The following is an 18,908-nucleotide window of genomic DNA, read 5'->3' as shown; positions in this document are numbered from 1 at the left end:
GCCTAGGTATGTGCTTTGCTTATATACACCTGCTTGATGAGCACCAGGTGTGTACACCTGGCAGAGCTGGGGGTTTAGGCGCGGTACTTTACTCTCAATCATATCGCGTCTGTTTCAAAATACATCCCCCCAAGGCATCTCTCTCTCTCTCTCTCTCTCTCTCTCTCTTTATTTATATATATATATATATATATATATATATATATATATATATATAAATAAATAATGTACATACACAGAGTGCAATGTTCATGATGTACATTTATGGAAACTCTTCCAAGCAGAGGGCTCAGCAGTCTGAATTCTGCAATTTAGCAGAGAGAACAAAAGATATCAAACCAAGCCTCTACAGACCACCACAGTACCTTGCTGCCCTTCACCAGCACCAGTAGGCCTGCTGCCAGATTAGGTGAGAGGAGGGAGGGGGAGGAGAAGAAAAAAAATAATAATAATAATTAGGAGTAAACAAATTGAATAATAGCAGTTCAGTGGCAGAGTATTGAGAGGCTGACAGGATGCAGAGCCAAAACTGGCTGTGACTGTATTGCAACGCTGGGCACTCCAGAGTGCTCCCCCGGGAAGGGCTTCATCCAGCAGCCCTTGTCTTGCAGTTAGCTCTAAAAATAGGTGTCTGAGGAAGTCCCCAGCTGGCTCTGGGTCTCTTATCAGTTTTCCACCAGACTGTTAAATGATCAAATAAATCCCATGAGTGGCTGATCCCCAGCAGAGTCGAGTAAGATCATATCGAACGCTGCTCTCCACCTGACCTGCGCTAGAGGCACAAGCAGTGCAGAACAAGCTGGCAAACACAGGTACACATCAGAGTGGGAGGCTGGAAACGGCAAACCATGCTTACTCTGTAGCTATTGGGATATCCATCTCCTGCCTACATGGTTGGCAGAAATATACATGCCTTTTAAACCTAGAAATCTAATCAAAATATGTACATCACCATTTAAAATAAATAAATGCAGATGACCACACCCTCCTGCTGACCTTCTGTTTCGAGGCCCCATTCTCCACACCCTATCATTTCTGTCTCTCATCCAGGAGTTGCACGCGCACACGAACACGGGGCTCCACCATGTCTCTTCGGCAGCGTCTCCTGTACTCACACTCATGCCTCTGAGGTCATCCCATACATCACGTCTCCCGCCCCCTGTGGCCTAATAAACCCATCAGAATCACAGCCAGCCCCTAGAGACCCAGGCTAAACAAACAGTGGTTTAGCAATCCATCACACATCCCAGCCTCACACCTCCTTTCCACATGGGATCCAGGGAGAGACTATTTGTGAAAGGATCACAGGACAACAAGGCACATTTGCCAAGCATTAGCACATTTAATAAACGGCAATATAATTTGCTGCCATAATATGCCAGAGGAATATGCTTGACCAAATACTAAAAAAAAAATCCACCCTAGTCTTGAACCCATTGTAATTCTAGTCACAATTTCAGATTATCTTGTGGGAATCCAGCACATGCAGTCTAGTCTGCTGATAAACCGGCTCACAGACTAGAGGGTCTTCCACAAGTCCTACTGATATACCGCTGGAAACCAGACGTTTCCCTATAGACTACTACTACTGTATAGACTACTATCATACAGTGCAAACAGGTCAAAGGGCCAACAATTTCTGCAAACAGACGACGAAGCAAGTACAGAACATGTAGTCCCAGGCTGGAAGAATAAACAAGGATGTTTCAAGGATGCCTACCATTTTAAATTACTTGCAGTAAAATCTGCTTGTGCTGAATAATGTTAATACTAATTATATTATATACATTACTGTTCCTGATAATCTGTCGCAGGGAATACTAATCAGTTGTGATGAAAACCTTGTTTCCCGTCACAGTTTAAGAAGGAAAACAGCCGAACGTATCAGGATTCGGGTAACCTGTTCTGTTTTAATTGGAAGAAGAAAATCAATTATAGCTGAAAACAAAGAGCATCTCATGCTAACTAATGAATCAGTGAGTGTCTGACAGTTTGTGGAGTCTATTGTTATTCTAAAAGACAACAGCTGAGTAGTCCTTGACATGTTCTTTACTTACACATACTGATAGTAAATAAAGTTTGAGAGAAAAAAGTGTATTATTTGAATGCGTTATTGCCCATATAATAAGAGAAGTGTCATGTTCTTATTGTTTGATATTTCAGTGAAAGATTACTCAGTTTAGCAGCAAACTGTCTCTAGGGGAAGAAACACAGGGATGAAGATGTCTTTGCTCTGTAATCCCAACAGGACACTGAGCAGCCACGACTTTCTTGAAACAGACGAGCATTGGCATCACAAATCCGCAGTGATATCATGTGTGACTGGGAGTGCTGTTCTTGAGGTTACAAATCTCATTTTAGCCAAAAAAAAAAACCTAATTTAATTCACATGAAATCTAAATCTTGCTTCCAATAATATTACTTTATTTCACATTTATTCACTGTTATCGGCTAGGTGTCTGTATGATGCATGTTTAATGCAATGTAATCTATCATTTCTTTCAGCGCCTGTTTAAAATTAAGGGGTATAATTCTGTGATATGAATCTGAACAAAACGCAGACAGCTGGGGTTTTGAAACCATTTAACTGGTGGATAATTTATTTTGCTTCTTATCTTTAAGCTCAACTAGCTCTCCAGTGGCTGATAAAGGTTACTGCAAGTATGCACTTGACACGCAAAAAACTATTTTCATAATGTTTTAACATTCAGACAGGCCAGCTCTTATCAAAGTCCATCGCATTTCAGAACAGTACTTTTTACCTTTAGAAAGAAGTTTGCAAAACCGGTCAACTCAACTCTAGATAAATATGTAATAAAAGTGCTTTAAATAATCCAGATAGGAACTAACAGGACATTACCTATGCTACCTCCTACAACTGTCATTTAAATACACCAGTGTAATTGAAATAAAGGTTCTGCTTATCTTAAGTAATGACTTGAATCGACTTTCTCCACTGGGAAGGCAGGGTGTAAATGAAAAGCAGACAACGCTGGAGTGACATAGGTAATAGTCTTAGGTCTGGACATTTACTTGGATATTAGAAGCACTACGGACAGTGCAGCAATTTCACTCAGATCTCTTACTGCACAGTGGAGGGCAATAACCCCATCAGCTGTTATCTGGATGATAACACAGAGGTCACACCACAACCGAAGTGCGATTCCTTGAGGGCCGGCACAGGTCTCCCTGGTTCCCTTACAGCAACCCACCAGTCTCTACATTTCTTAACTTCTCTCAGTTTCTCTCTCTCCAGACTACCGCAATGGGCCTCGTTAGAAATAAGCAAGACATTAACTAATATCGCTGGAGGTCTCTCAGAACATTTGCTGCGTGTTTGTTTTGTTTGCTTTTTAATTAAATAAGACTCAAGTTCTGAGGACTTGATTCACCATTAGCGCTGTCCTTTCTTGTCCCTGTGAGTTTAGTTTTTTTCTGTAAAAATAAATATATAGCTCAAGAACTCTAGATTTGTCAAGGAGAAAGACATTTGAAAATGTGTTGTCTTTCTCCCCAACCTTTCCTAAGGAGAATGAGATGCTATGCCTGAACCACAAAAGACCAGAAGACTAGTGGAAACATCCATCAACACAAGCATCAATCACCTGAGGTGTAGCTGTGCAAGCATAGAGACACCACTCCTACACCCAGAGGTTTCTCAACATTGCAAGAGGAGGCTAAAATGTCTGCCACTGTCGGATGAGTCTACTTTGCCAAACAAAGAGATGAAGGCCGGGCATCCTGACTAATATTCTGTTTCCAAGACTAAATAAAAGTTAACAGGCGTCACACTGAATTCACACTGAAATCACCCATGTCAGTATGAGGGCTGACAACACAAAGTAGTCAGATTGGGTTTATTTATCACAATTTACAAGAAAGAGATTATCTTTGATATTCAAATAGACTCCTGGACTCAGATGTAATGGAAAGGAACATCCCAGGCACTCACACACTCATATGAAAACCTCTACAAGTTTGCTTTGCAATGCTTTGATCTGTATGCCAGATTATGGATGTGTAAATCCAAATCATTGTAAGTACCTTGCAAATAAAGTGCAGCATTGATCGTTTTAAGGCTGACAGTTATTCTCTTAAGGGGGACTGAGCCCTAAAGAAGAAAAAAAAAAGGATGCCATGGAACAGAAGAACAGGAACCCTCATTGTCTCATCCCCATCTTTTACCGATCCTGCACGAGCCAACAAGATGAGGGATAAAAAGACAAATGGTAAAAAATACTAATTTAAAAAAAGCAACTTACTGGATTTTGTTAATGGGCACCTTTCTTTCCTCAAGCTGCTTGAGCATCCCTGGCTCCTCTGATGGCAGGAGAACTAACAGGGCTTCCCCACCTTCCTTGTACCTGACACAGAGAAACAGAGGGGGTCAACAGTGGAAAATAGAAGATCCAAAACTACAGAACTTTTCTTCTTGCTGTAAATGAGAGAAGAGCAAAATAGTAGAGGGAACACAAACAACACTGGGGTCTTCACTGGACCTGTGGAAATATTTATAATTACTTTATAATAAGGCAGTTATGGTTTGTTAAAGCACTGTAATATCTTCTTTTATATGTTTTTCCTGGCCACTGACACTGAATCGCTGTGTCCCCAAAGCAGGTGTTGCAGTCACAAAGTCAGCGCTGTCGTATTCTTATTTCCCTTATTACGGCCGCCCGCACGAGGGCCAGCACCTTGTAAGTGAGCTGCACTGCAGACAGTCAAGCCGTGTTCAGACTCAGCTCCTCAAAACATGGCTTGACGGTGCTGACCAATCGCTCGACCTTCTCAGGCGTTAACGAGCCATACTGCCATAAGTGTGCACAGACGCACACCATGCTTTTTTCCAAGAGAGAGATAGATGGAGAGATTAATATATCGATCTAATATACACAGAACACATTTAAGGTATATTCTGTGCTAGTCTACTGTATACGTGACTGTAGATCACAGCAGATTGTTTGAACAGGCAACAGTGAGGCGTATTAGCTAAAGAAGAACATCCTTTTCTGCTGTGGCAGTGCTGGAGAGGGGATGCGGGGGCAGGACCCCTGCTGGGGGAGTGAGTCAGTGTTGTGCGTGTTAGTCTGAGGGCAGCACACACCACTGCGGCTCCACAGTCACCATTAAAAGTGAAGAAAATAAACGATAAAGCGGTGTCCGCGGGAGGGTGAGGAACAGAGGTAAAGGATCGGCCATGAATCACTCAACTCGAGGTCAGATTTAGAACACTCAGAAAGTCCATCTTTGGTGGCTGGATTTCTGCTCAGAACAGAGCAGGCTGCCCAGCGATGCTCCCTCCCCCTCCCCCCATTAGTGCTGTCAAACTCCAGCAGCAGCAACCGCCAGCCATGGGGGATTCCTGCCAAAGACTGTCTTTCAGTCCTTCCTTTTCAATCTGAAGTGATCTAGCAGCGAGTCAAACTGCGCTCATTGTGACAGCGCTTCAGTTTCAGCAGAGAAAGCAACACCAGAGCAGAAGGACCTATATGTTATTTTATTTATTTTTTCTGGAAAACTAATGCAACTGAAAGTGTTGTTCATAATATAATGAAGAGGTATACATTTCTCACATTAAACACAGTAGCAGTCCCAAGCACCTCTGTTAAATCTGTTTTATTTTTATGTATTTTTTAAAGCACTGGATCACTTAAAAGACAGCTCCGCAGCAGGACCAAAAAAGCATTAATTTCAAACCCTAGCATTAAGATTTGAACTCGACTCCTGATATACACCGATCAGCCATAACATTATGACCACCTGCCTAATATTGTGTAGGTCCCCCATTTTGCCGCCAAAACAGCCCTGACCCATCGAGGCATGGACTCCACTAGACCTCTGAAGGTGTGCTGTGGTATCTGGCACCAAGACGTTAGCAGCAGATCCTGTAAGTTGCGAGGTGGGGCCTCCATGGATCGGACTTGTTTGTCCAGCACATCCCACAGATGCTCAACTGGATTGAGATCTGGGGAATTTGGAGGCCAAGTCAACACCTTGAACTCGGGATTCATCAGACCAGGCCACCTTCTTCCATTGCTCCGTGGTCCAGTTCTGATGCTCACGTGCCCATTGTAGGCACTTTCGGCAGTGGACAAGGGTCAGCATGGGCACCCTGACAGGTCTGCGGCTACGCAGCCCCATACGCAACAAACTGCGATGCACTGTGTGTTCTGACACCTTTCTATCAGAACCAGGATTCACTTTTTCAGCAATTTGAGCTACAGTAGGTCGTCTGTTGGATCAGACAACACGGGCCAGCCTTCGCTCCCCACGTGCATCAATGAGCCTTGGCCGCCCATGACCCAGTCACCGGTTCACCGCTTTTCCTTCCTTGGACCACTTTTGATAGGTACTGACCACTGCAGAGCGGAAACACCACACAAGAGCTGCAGTTTTGGAGATGCTCTGACCCAGTCCTCTAGCTATCACAATTTGGCCCTTGTCAAAGTCGCTCAGATCCTTACGCTTGCCCATTTTTCCTGCTTCGAACACATCAACTTTGAGGACAAAATGTTCACTTGCTGCCTAATATATCCAACCCACTGACAGGTGCCATGATAACGAGATTATCAGTGTTAATCACTTCACCTGTCAGTGGTCATAATGTTATGGCTGATCGGTGTACATCTCGCCATACTATGCTCGTCAATGTAAAATCCATTCCCCACCTGTGGAATCCCAGAATAGTTCAGCCGTGCCCAGTGATAACCATGCCCACCTGTTACTGATATTGGCTTCATTAATGTAATGGCATTGATGCTGTGATGCTCGTCTACAAAACACCATCTGAACTGCAGCTGTGATCTCAAAGTGCTTTTGTATCCTAAGAGCTCAGATCATACGCACGCCACACTTTCAGAAATGTACGTTTTTAAAATTCACACCTAGGAACGACGTGTAATGTCTGTAGTGCTGTCATTTCCAAGCCAATGCATATTTCAGGTCACTGGAAACAAACCGCAAAACGTGTGAAAGTTGAAAGAGGTTAACCAGAACATTTCACACAATAGTGAAGTATTATTGTTTTGAGCTAAAACTAGAATTTAATATTCCTATTTTACGTTGTGGGATGCGTTTCACATAACTGGTGATTACAAGTTTATAATCCTTTTTTATGTGATAAACTAGGTATAATGTTTTGTATAAGCTGACGATGGTTGTATGAAAATAAAAACTCACTATAGGTGTGGAGTATATTGCACATAAAAAATACGTTGTTCTAAAGCCTGAAAATCAATGGCATCTTTCTGCTTTTGACAAGCCCATTATCACCTACAAGGAGAGCTTCACACTCAGCACTCCAGTGTCACTTCACTTCACCAATGATTTCAGAGAACGCCTGTCAAGAGGCCGATAGGTTTCTAAAAGTCCAGTACAATGTGTGAGCTCCATGTTACCTGGGCTTGTACTGCAAAATATGCAAAGGAACAATAAAAACAAAAAGTTTTCATAGCTATCCATAGCTGTCCGAATGGTCCGCCAGTGGAAACGGGGCATTACAAGGTGCTGGCCCTCATGCGGGCGGCCATAATGACAGGCACCGACACAGGGAAATCAGAATACGACAGCGCTGACTTCATGACTGCTATCCATCCATAGCTCTACTCCATCATTGTCATTCTCCACTTCATGAAAAGCAGCAATCTGAACAGACAGGGACCATGCCACAACTAACGGTGCCAACAACTAAACCAAAGAGTTTGTCTGCAATGGGAAAAGGGCACAGGAACGACACCACCACTGTGTTAGACCAGTGACCTGTTCTACAGAACTGCTTGGATAGCAGCTGCTCCTACACTCACTCTCTCACACAATTTATCCATCTTCCCAAGATGATCTTTCACAGTCAGGAAATCACATCTCTCTGCGAAGTTGTCTTATAAATACAATTCATTAACACCACGTCCGAGCCATGAAATCAGAGTGAGAAAATTCACAATGACTTCCGGTTTCCTCTCCCTACCTGGATCATCTTCAATTGTTAAACTGAAGCTTTGTAAAGAACTATTACATTTGTATATAGGTGGAGAGCAAAGGTGTTTCATACCGAGAAGCTCACAGGCCCCAGCTGCTGCCAGCAGGGCTTGTACACACTGCCAAAGAAACCTGTCCGAACTGGCACAATAGAGGATCAGTTAAAGCAATCCGAGTAAAAAAAAAAAAGAGAGAGATTTCCTGAAAACATTGAACAAGCAGGACACAAAGATTGCCAACTGCCACTGCCATTTAGTAAAAGGAAAAGAACAGAAAGGAAACATGCTGAAGAGCCTCTTGACTGAAAGAGACACAGTGACACAGTGGTGCTCAGGGGCCACAAAGATTCCCCACAAGACAAAGACCTCAACTAACAGTACATGATGCATAGCCAGGTAGCCATGGTCCACCCCGGTTGAGTGCAGCCACAGAGAGCACACTCGTGTCCAGGTGGGTATCGAAGGCAACAGTACCATGAGAGCAGGCACAAAGCGCACCACAATCTGTCCCAGTCCAGCCCACGAAAATAAACTTCTGTTCCTTCTGTTGGAATCGCTGTGAATCACAAAGCCATTAGCAATCTGCCAATATCTCATTAGACACTGTTATCCAACCCCAGCCTTTCAGCTACCGCAGAGTCACTTTAGGGGAGGAAGAGAAAAAAAATAAATCATGCATTAAGTCAAGTTGAGCACACTGATACTCTTGTTTGTTGTTGTTTGTACTACTGGTGAAAGCCTTTTTGTTGTTTCTCAAAATCACAGCAGTCACAGCCTGCTCAGCATCAATTCTCACCGGCCCCATTATGAAGCCTCTGCTATCTGCCAAGTTAAATTAAGGTCAGAAGAGTATTACTGGCCTGCCTTTACAAGTTAGGCCTTAAAATCATCAGGTCTAGGGCAGCCCAGGAATCAATCCAATCAACAGACAGCCAAGCAATTTAACTTGAACTATAAAAGGATAATACACAGGAAATTTAAAGCAAGTGTCCATTACTTAATGAAGATGCAGAAGGAGAACAGAATTAAACTAAGTTCAAAGTAATGCCAGAACGTCAGTCCAGTGCGAGTTCCACCATTTTCAATAAATCAAGGCTACTGCTTTCATGCATGTGTATTCTAACGGCAAACAACGTGTCTTGGCACAGGGCCTGGCCGGCACGAGGGCTGTATCATTTGTAAGAAGTTCTCATTCGGCAGACACGCTCTGTGGACCGGGTGATAGAAACCTAGATTGACCTCAGTCATAGATCATAAAGGACCTGCTTCAGCCGTCTGCTTCAAAACCATTCTTCAGGAAAAAAAAATCTATTTCATATAGCCACTGCCCAGTACTAGTAAACCACATGCAAGAAAGGACATTTAAACTGTCCCAAATCTTTGCTTAATGCCATCAATGTCACCCCCCCCACACACACACACACACGTTTTACATGGTGCATCTTACATCTTGTCTGTGAAACCTCCAATTCAAATCTTCTAACGATGCACTTTACATGGTATTCCAAACATCAGCAAAAAAAAAAAAAAAAAAAAAAAAAAAAAAAACATGCAGTGTGATGCACTACGCTGGAAATAAGTCATCAGGTTTGCGTCTATAAACACAGAAAGGCTAATGGAGGCATTTTATTACAGTACACACTGCAGAGGTCAGGGGGAAACACTTCCAGCCTGATAAATTCAATAAATAACAGCCATCGAAACGTTCATTAAGTCAAGGTAAAATGCACTTTAATGCAAGATACAAGCCAGACACGTTCTTCACCCTCCCTGTAAGTGCCATTTAACAGCTTAACAATTTTCAATATGCCTCCACAGACAATTTCACAGGGGCTGTAGCAGTGCAGGGAGCTTTGACTGAACACTGTCGACACCTAGTGGAGAAGCTCTGTGTGGGAGACACGGGGGTTCGGAGTGGGAATTTAATTTACTGTTCATTTTAGACATGGAGGAGGAGGAGAGATAATAACCCCTTCTTACTCAGAGAGACTGACACGATTAAAGTATAATAATAGGGCTATTCTGTCAGGTTGGGAGATGGGATCAATAGAAGTAAAACTATTTTCTTTACTTTAATGGACTCCTTTGGACTGCCAACAACCCCCGGATGCATGAATCCACAAGGTCTAGGAACAAAAGCTTTTACACTTACACATACACACAAACCTGTTATCTTTATAGACATAAATATTTATCTGGATGGAAAAGATCAATTCAGAAAAACATGGGTATAAAATCTTTTTGAAACTCATTCAAATGGAAAAAAATGGCTCAAAAATTGCCTAGTTCGTCTGGTCATGAACTAAACTCTTGTCTATTACCACGATTTAATGACCAGCAGTGTGAGTGAACACAACCAGAGACGCATTGCATTCTACAAGTAACAGTTTTGTCAACAGCAGATGTCTGTACTGTTTGTTCTATTCATTTTAATGGTGCATATCATATACGTATTAAAAGACTGTGTAAATATCAGGCACTTCCACTGATTGGAAACTTCCTTCCACACTGATGCTGCCAAGGCTGTTATTTCTGACATTAAGATTTTTACTGCAGACCCTCTGCTGTGAAAATTACTAAACTTCCAAAGCAGAAGTCTTATATATAACCATTATTCCCAGAGCGAAGGCACAGTGCAAATTCCATCAGGCCCTCAATACAGCCACAGCGTTTACTGAAATATAACGATGTAACGCTATCTTAACATATGAATACTGTCAAGTATTTTCCTGTATTGTTTGGAATACAGGAAATTATAAGATGGAAAGTTAGTTGTACACAATATAACCATCCCTAAACAGCACCTTCAATAATGATTAAAGAATAAACAAATTCAGGACAAGCGAACGGGGCATTTTCCTCAACAGTGAAGACTTTAAACAGGTACAGGTGGTAAACTAGACATAACAAATCACCCACACTTTTAATGGCAAATGGCAGCACGTCTGAAGCGATCACTGCAGCTCGACCAGTCCAGCACACAGAACGCCCCCCCCCCCCAAGACAGCTGTGAAACATGCATTCCCTCCGGCGGCAGCAAACCAGACCGGCACCGGGCAAAACACCATGGCAAAGTGCTGCACATCTGATCAACAGCAACGCATCCCACAAGTCAAAATCAATAGCTCAAGTGGGTCTAAGGCAAGAATCCTTGTCAGAAAACCTTCAACAGCTACTGGAATCTCTCACAGCTACCCTACACGAAGTGCCCTATGAGCTCAGAATTACCCTGTGGGTGCCAAAGCCAAACAATTACAAAATAAAAGTGTTTGTGTTTCTAGTGTGCTAAGGGAGCGGATGAGGTCTCCAATAGGTACCTGGCCGTTCTTCCCACTCTGTGGATATAAGTGTTGGCGTCCTCGGGACAGTCAAACTGCAGTACCCAGTTCACGGCAGGGAAATCTGTGGAGCAGATATGCGCGTTTTCAGTGAAGTACAAATAAAACAGCCTGAAAGCAAACCGTCCCAACAAATACACAATCTTGCATTTACATCCTGAAGGTGGAAACCTGATAAGCCCTTTGCACTTGTTTTCAAGATGTCAGCTTACACATGCAGAGGAAAAACTGAGTGGTGGGGCTTTACTCTCCAGTCTTACTCACCGAGGCCCCGGGCCGCAATGTCGGTGGCAAACAGAACAGCTGCCTTCTTGCGGATAAAGTCGTTGTAAACCTCCATCCTCTTCATCTGCTGCTGTTTTCCGTGCAGGGCCAGTACCGAGATCCCGGGGCGCAGGCGGCAGAATATGCGGAACAGGTACTGCACCTGAAACGACAAGCCGCGTCAGAGCCGAGCAGCCACCGAGTCCACCAGCACAGAGCGCAACGGTTTACTGCTGCTGAGAGGAGCCCGGCTCTGCGGATCAGAGCTCAGAGCAGCTCTCAACTCTCCCATCACTACAAGCAGCTTCTCATATAACAAGTGAACTCAGATCCCAGTAGCGGGAAATTGGTTCAGAAGTTTAGACAAAGTTCTCCTCAAGTTTTGGCTGACAGCTGTAACTGACTCAGAAGATCACAACAGAGGGATTACAAATGTCAGCTACTGTATAAAACTGGGGATTTATTTCTCTTTTATTGCTAATTTAAAGGTAGTTATTATAGTTTCTCAAATCATACATGTAGCAACTTGATGTATTAAAACAGTGTAATTAAATATATTTTTAGATGAACACGTCCAAATATTAGTAGTTTTTTGGCACACCTCTTTGCAGCAGGCAAAAAACACAATGATCTTCTTATTAGTGTGGTTCTTGAGGAAGGAGATGAGCATGTTGATTTTCTGGTGCAGCTCACAGACGACATAATTCTGCTCTAGAGTCGCTGGGGTACTGAGAAGGAAGATACAAATATAAAATGTAAATGCAAATATGTAATAATTAATACATAACATTTAAAAAAAAGTCATCAGCTTAGAAAAATGATTTCATTTCATGCAAGAGACTTTGCTCACTTATTAAAAACCCGGTCATTAAGCAACTTGCTTGGCATGTTTGAGAATCACAGAGATTCACTTGGAAACCGAACCAAACCACGATTGTGATGCGAGTCAGCGAGGCCTGCCTCCTCCGAGTCAAACAAAATGCACAGCATGGGCGATGCCCTCAGTCCCAGGATGTCAGGTTGGTGCCCGTCTCTTAAGCTTTCCATCTTTAAGATAATCTGAAGTGACAAGCAACCGCACTGATGAGATGAGCTGTACTTCAAAGTGATGTTCTAGGATCAGGATTCAAACTGAAATGTTTGCACAGAAAGCTAATCACTTCCCTTCAGAAAGGACAACACAAAATGATAAAAAATGACCTTCACCTCCCCTGTACTAAAACAAATGCAGTACAATTTTAAATAGAAAAAGGTGCGCATTTAGCAGAAAGTACAGACGTGCATAACCCGGGAGCACCGCCCAAAGGGACAGATTCAATAACAGTGTTTCCAGTGTCTTTTTAAAACTCTCTCAATCCGAATGTCAGTTTACTTATTAAAGTTTAAACTTATTGCATTAGTGCCCAAGTTACGCAAAAATATGACTTAATACAATGGGACTGTGTGTCAAAATTATAGATTTAAACGAGAAAAAGGGGGCGATCCAACTATTCCAAGATTATTTCTGTTCTGCTTTGTTCCACCAAAGACGTGAACCGACCACATAACCACGGTAGTCTGAAAGCAGGTCACTGCTAATTATATACACCAACTAGACGGGAAGTCCAGAGAGGTGCAAGCCGCCACAGGGCACCAACACAGAGAACAGGGCAATCCCTTCACAGAGCCAGGAAGCAGTCCCTGCCAATCAAAGACCCAATTAACTACTGTGCCTGGCACAAAAATCACAAAGGGCAGCCAGAGACGAGAACCAGCATACAGGCGGGATTACAATGAAAAGACCCTGGCATCTCTCATCAACAGCCTTGACACCAAGCCCTGGATCTTCTCTGTTCACGTCTCTTGGAGTTACAAAGGCAACAGCTTCTTTTAACAAGTGGCAGAAGTCCTTTGGCCTTGAACCGTGAGATACAGCCAGTTCCTTTAACGATAACCTCTGACTGCGGGGGGCTTTAGTCTGTCAGAGTATCAGACAGACATGGTCTTTAAAAAATATATAATTCTCCCGTTTAGCAGCTGCGAGTCACGCAGAGCTCTTTGGAAGAGCGGGTTCTCGCTGGGTTGTGGGAGAGTAATTATGCCATACAAATTTGGTAATTTGAATAATAAGCAGAACGGAGTATACATCAGTACCCGTGGCTTCCAAACAGTGCGGGCGAGATTGCGCTTATCAAATAATTGTGCCTTCAGTAACAACAGGCTTCCAGAGAACATCTTGCACGATAACCCTTTTCCCAACTGTGCACATTTAACCCTCTCTCGAACAACCAGAGGCAAGCACAAGCAAGAACCATGTTGTTCAACTATAGACAATACAAGGAGAGTGAGGAATCTGTTACTTGAATAATACAGGTCTATTTTCACAAAGGACACACTGGCAAGGGGAAATTCTCTCCTGTTGCACTACTATGTCGAGTTAAGACGGATGACATTGGGACCAGAAATCTTTACTCAAACAGGGAAATGTCTCGGGTATTTGGAGATGGCAAACCGGTGACAGGTGAGCTTCTGCCAGTTCATAAAAAGATTGTAAAAAGATATTAGGGTTTGTATCACAAATTAAATTCACCCTCCCTTCCTTGTTTTATTAATGAATGCTATTGTACGACATGTTTTTATACCACTTTTTGTATCTCACAAATTCTCCAACAAAGGATATGTGGTGGAAATGTAATAAATCCCAGTATTCTCCACCAGATGAAGTACCCTGATTATTTGGCCTTCTCCTCCTTCTCGCATTGCACCTCAACCATACAAATTTCATTACCAAACAGCACAGCGGCAAAGACATCAGTCTTTGAGGATTTTACAGCACAAGCCTGGTCTCAATGTCAATTGAGAATTCATATCAGAGAGAAGCGCCTTCTCTGCAAGGAGAGAATTACCCGCTACTGTGTGCAGTCTTACCACATGACTCTAAAGCCTACATTTCTGAGCTTCCGTTAACAAATCAGCTGTCATTTCAGTTCACACAGGGCATCTGAATTATTGCTTAGAGAGAAACTAAATCTGCAAGTGCAATTGGAAAGCTGTCCCCTGGGAGGCTGTGAAAGGCTTGTTGGATGCAATGCTCTTAATGCATTTTGAGTTTTATATTGAAGGCAGTCAGAATTATTACTTAAAAATTACGTTAAAAAATAATAATAAAAATAATAATAAAACAAACTCAAAAAATAAAACCAGGGCTTGGAGATTGCAGCCAGCCCCAGAAACCGACAACAGTATATATAAATCCTGAACGTGTGCAAGTGATTGCAATATAGTTAACAGTACATCTTCGCTTCAAATCAGATGGCAGGGTGCCAGATATAAATTAAAGCCACTGCAGGACCTGCATTAAGGCTGCAGAGACATGAAACAAATTGTGAATATTTCACAGCTCGCTCCTTTCAGGGTGAACAGGAAAATCTATGGTTTGTTGTCTCCCACCCACTTCCCCTCAGTTATCTTGCCATTTCATACTGATAATTAGAGGAAAAATAGAAAGCCATATGCACAAATACAGGAAATCTGGCCCTGATGCTGAAGGACTAAAGATTTACTGCAGCTAAATACAGTAAGTCTAGCAGTTTTTTTAACCCCTGCAGAACAAGTGCTTTCACTTACGCACCACGAAACCAAAAGGTTTGGTTCGACAATTAGGGTATACTGGAGCACAACTTCAATTATAAAAGGTACCAGAATGTGTAACCTTATCTGTAACAACCTTCAATACATAAACACATAGCTGAATAAATGCATATAAAATATCATATAAAACCTGTGAAATGTGCGTCACACTGGGGATTTAAGGGCTGAACACCCTACCTGAATTTGGCCTTCTCATGCACCCAGATGTACTCTGGGTCTTTCAGGCTGAGTCTGGCCAGGTCCTTCACCGACTTGGTCTGTGTGGCAGAGAACAGCAGGGTCTGCCTGGTCTTGGGGAGGTTCTCCACGATGGCATTCATCGTGTCAGCAAAGCCCATGTCCAGAATGCGATCTGCTTCATCCAAAACTGCAAAGAAAGGGAGAAGAGTAACAGGTTTGAGGATGCAGAGAGAAGCAAGACCAGTATGCAAGTATTAACACCAGCCGTAAGAAAGGCCCAGACCCAGCGGACTAAAACAAGACAAAACGACTAAGCTGAGTAACCGAAGAGAAAGCTAAAAGACCCAAGAGAACAGATAACTGGGAAAGGGAAGGCAAAAGGTTCCCTAACGAGTTAAATTAGTCTAAAGAGTTCAGAATAAAAATAAAAAGGTGACATATATTGACCTTGTCATGAGAAGAAAAACTGAGGACTTACAGTAATTGAGCGGAGGATTAGCCCCCTGCAAAACAGTGCAGATCGTTTGTCACCGAAACAGAGGAAGTGGGTACCTAGGATCTGCAGTGAAGAGGCATGGAAAGCCATCGTCTCATCCATGTGCTGCAGGAGGCGGCCTGGGGTGCAGATGATAATGTTGGTACGATGGATCCTCTCAGACTCGTGCTTCAGATCCTGCAAAACAACAACAACAAACACAAAAATAAGAAGAATAATAGTGCCCTGAGGCGGAGCAGCTGTGTCCCACTCAACGAGGAGAACGTTTCATTAGAGAGAGGTGATGCAACCAGCCTTGGGGAAACTATAGTTCATCACCAATGCGTTTACAGCAGGAGAGGAGGGCTGCCGAGCACAGGAGCCGGACGTATCTTTCTACACAAACCTTTCCCCCGATGATGAGCCCGGCAGAGAACTCATGGTTCTTCCCGACTTTGCGCAGCACCTCGAAGGTCTGGTAGGCCAGCTCTCTGGTGGGGGAGATGATAAGAGCGCCCAGCCCGTCGTCAGCCGTCCACTGCTGCCGGAACAAGCACTCCAGTACCTGCAAAGCAGAAAAACACGCTGAAACAGAGCGGAGGGGTATAAAAACCACATTTTTCACATCAGAGAATGCTTCACATCATTTGAAAGCTGAGAGTCTCAGCTTTCATGGGATACCAATCACTTGGCAAACAACAAAACAGTGAAGAGTACACATGGGATTAAAGACAAGCACATGGATTTGGTGCCCTTTTAAGGTACCAGAGGGGTTTGTCAGCTTAAGGGGTTACAGTTTGTTAAACAAAACAATTCCATGAATTAGTTTTTCTCTCTGATTGTTTATTCAGAGTACATTGAGACATTAAACTGTGTAAAAAAAAATATATATGGGATGGTTAGAATTAAATTATTCACAGGGTACAACAGGTGGGAATGGTTACACACAGCTCCTGCACCTCTGCTTTCATGGAGGGTGTGCTAACTTATTTCAAAAGGATCCACTCACAGGGATGAGAAAGGCTAGCGTCTTGCCAGAGCCAGTCTTGGCTGCTCCCAGCACGTCCTTGCCTTGCAGTGCCAAGCCGATCGTCTGCCTCTGGATTTCCGTGGGCAGCCGATACTTTGTTTCCAACAGCCCTGTGGAGCAGAGCAGAGCAGAGCACACTGCAGTAACAACGGGACGAGCGCTTCAGAGTTTAGGGTCTCATCAAAAGGCTAGGGGAGAATGCAACTACACTGGCAAAGTCTCTTCATCAAGTTGGCAAATAAGGTTAGGACTTGTGAAGCTGGACTACTTAGTATTCAAAGAGTAATATTACACAATTACACATAAAGCATACCCCTTCTGTTCACCTCGGCAACAGCCCCCTCTGAGAATAAACTCACATTTCACGAAATAAAAACTAGTCTGTCCGCCACACTCTTGCAAAGGACTCAAACCCGCCAATAAACTATTCTTCTGTACCACTGAGAAAATAACATTGAGAAGATGAAATAAAGTACATTGTAACTTGGGTCTTCTAATTTCTTGACTATGCTGCCCTCTAGTGCTGAGGTGTGCAAACAAACGACTCTTTACATAAAGATGTTGGTAATTTAGGGTAAATGCTAGAAAAGTTGTGACTGTAAATATAAATAGTCCCAGTTAGTAATCCTAATAAGACCGATATCAAAAAGCGACTTTCAGTCAAAGCTTGAAAATACCTTTGAGCGTCTTCTTAGAGAGAGGGAAATCCGAAAACTTCACCGCATCTGTCGCGTTTATCTGGGAAGAACGGATCGATATTAACATCTGATTTTTTTCAGCCTCCAACAGACTGTTTAGTTAAACAAATAAGTATTGTTGGTTATGACTTCTGCAGTAAATGACGTTTTTTTCGTATACTAGTGCAGAGGTGACGTCTGTCTTACATCAACACACGATGCCTGTTTTTATGGTTTTTGTTTTGTTGATGTTGATGTACCAACCAAAAGGAGACATAATAGTTACATGTATACCGGTAGTTGCCAGATTCATGTATTGTATTTATATATAAAGTAATTAAGAAAATATCACGTTGTTTAATCCGAAGACATATTTGACCTTCTGATGGAAAGAGAATAATAACACACACACACACACACACATATATAAATATATATATGCATGCATGCACATATTCACAAAGTATAGCTGTCGCAATGTCAATCATTTGCACTGCTAGTGTTCGTAAGATGTATAGCTAGGTTTAGTATACAAGCTGAGATAACACATCACACAAAATAATTCAGACGTTATCGGTTTACGTGCTGATATTAACCAATTCTGCATTTTGTAAAAAAGTGTAAAATGTCAGCTGTCAACCGGGGGAAACAATATTTACTGTACGTTACCTCTTGGTACTTGCTGACGAGATTGTTGATATTCTCCCTTTCGACCTGCCACTCGGGTTTCTTGTTGCGTTTCTTCTCACGTTTCACTTTGGATTTGATCTTGTTGTATTTCTTCTTCCATCGCTCGAAGTTCTTCACGGGGTCCTGGGTGTCTCTGCTGTTGCCTCCCTTTTTCTTCTGCTTGGAAACATTCGCCTTTTTCCCCTTACTTTCGCCCGTCATGTTGAACCTGCTTGCCCGACTGCAGCACAATCCAGCGTGGAAGCAACAGAGCCCAACGTGCCTTCTTCCAGAATGTTGGTCGCATCGAGATGACGTCAAGACGCACTCGACAGGAAAAAGCGTGGTCGCGTCCATGTAGTGCAAATGTACGCGTTTCTGCGCGGCTCCACCAATGGGATCGGTGAAATTCTGCAGCTACATTAATTTGGACTACAAGGACGCAGTGCAACACCTTCATGTCTACATTTAAATATCTACATTTGGTAAAGCGATAGGACGGTAATACAATTTACACACTCACAGTATGTTACCCATCATGGACACTGGTATTCTGTAACAGACCTCCTCAGTGGGAGCACTTCTCAGTTATTGGGGTAGAGGCTCTGCCCACCTGTTTCTATCTAACTACAGGCAGAAGGATAAACAATCACAGAAGCTTTGCAGCCTCTT

General features: G+C 42.9%; 1 protein-coding gene across 1 annotated transcript in view; it reads right to left on the bottom strand.

Moving 5' to 3' along the window:
- ddx10 (DEAD (Asp-Glu-Ala-Asp) box polypeptide 10) overlaps window positions 1-18,550 on the bottom strand; it is a 122,871-nt gene extending 104,321 nt beyond the window's left edge. The window contains exons 1-10 of the mRNA XM_066699182.1: window positions 18,237-18,550; window positions 17,568-17,628; window positions 16,870-17,000; window positions 16,267-16,425; window positions 15,938-16,058; window positions 15,383-15,572; window positions 12,177-12,303; window positions 11,576-11,738; window positions 11,291-11,375; window positions 4,263-4,364 (exon numbers count right to left, since the gene is read on the bottom strand). Of these exons, the coding sequence (XP_066555279.1) occupies window positions 4,263-4,364; window positions 11,291-11,375; window positions 11,576-11,738; window positions 12,177-12,303; window positions 15,383-15,572; window positions 15,938-16,058; window positions 16,267-16,425; window positions 16,870-17,000; window positions 17,568-17,628; window positions 18,237-18,458 (1,361 nt within the window). The 5' untranslated portion in view covers window positions 18,459-18,550. The remainder of the gene's footprint in view (window positions 1-4,262; window positions 4,365-11,290; window positions 11,376-11,575; window positions 11,739-12,176; window positions 12,304-15,382; window positions 15,573-15,937; window positions 16,059-16,266; window positions 16,426-16,869; window positions 17,001-17,567; window positions 17,629-18,236) is intronic.
- Window positions 18,551-18,908: the final 358 nt, after the last annotated feature.

This window comes from Amia ocellicauda, chromosome 3, assembly GCF_036373705.1.
Source record: "Amia ocellicauda isolate fAmiCal2 chromosome 3, fAmiCal2.hap1, whole genome shotgun sequence".
NCBI lineage: Eukaryota > Metazoa > Chordata > Actinopteri > Amiiformes > Amiidae > Amia > Amia ocellicauda.
This window is presented reverse-complemented; position numbering and strand designations above follow the sequence as displayed.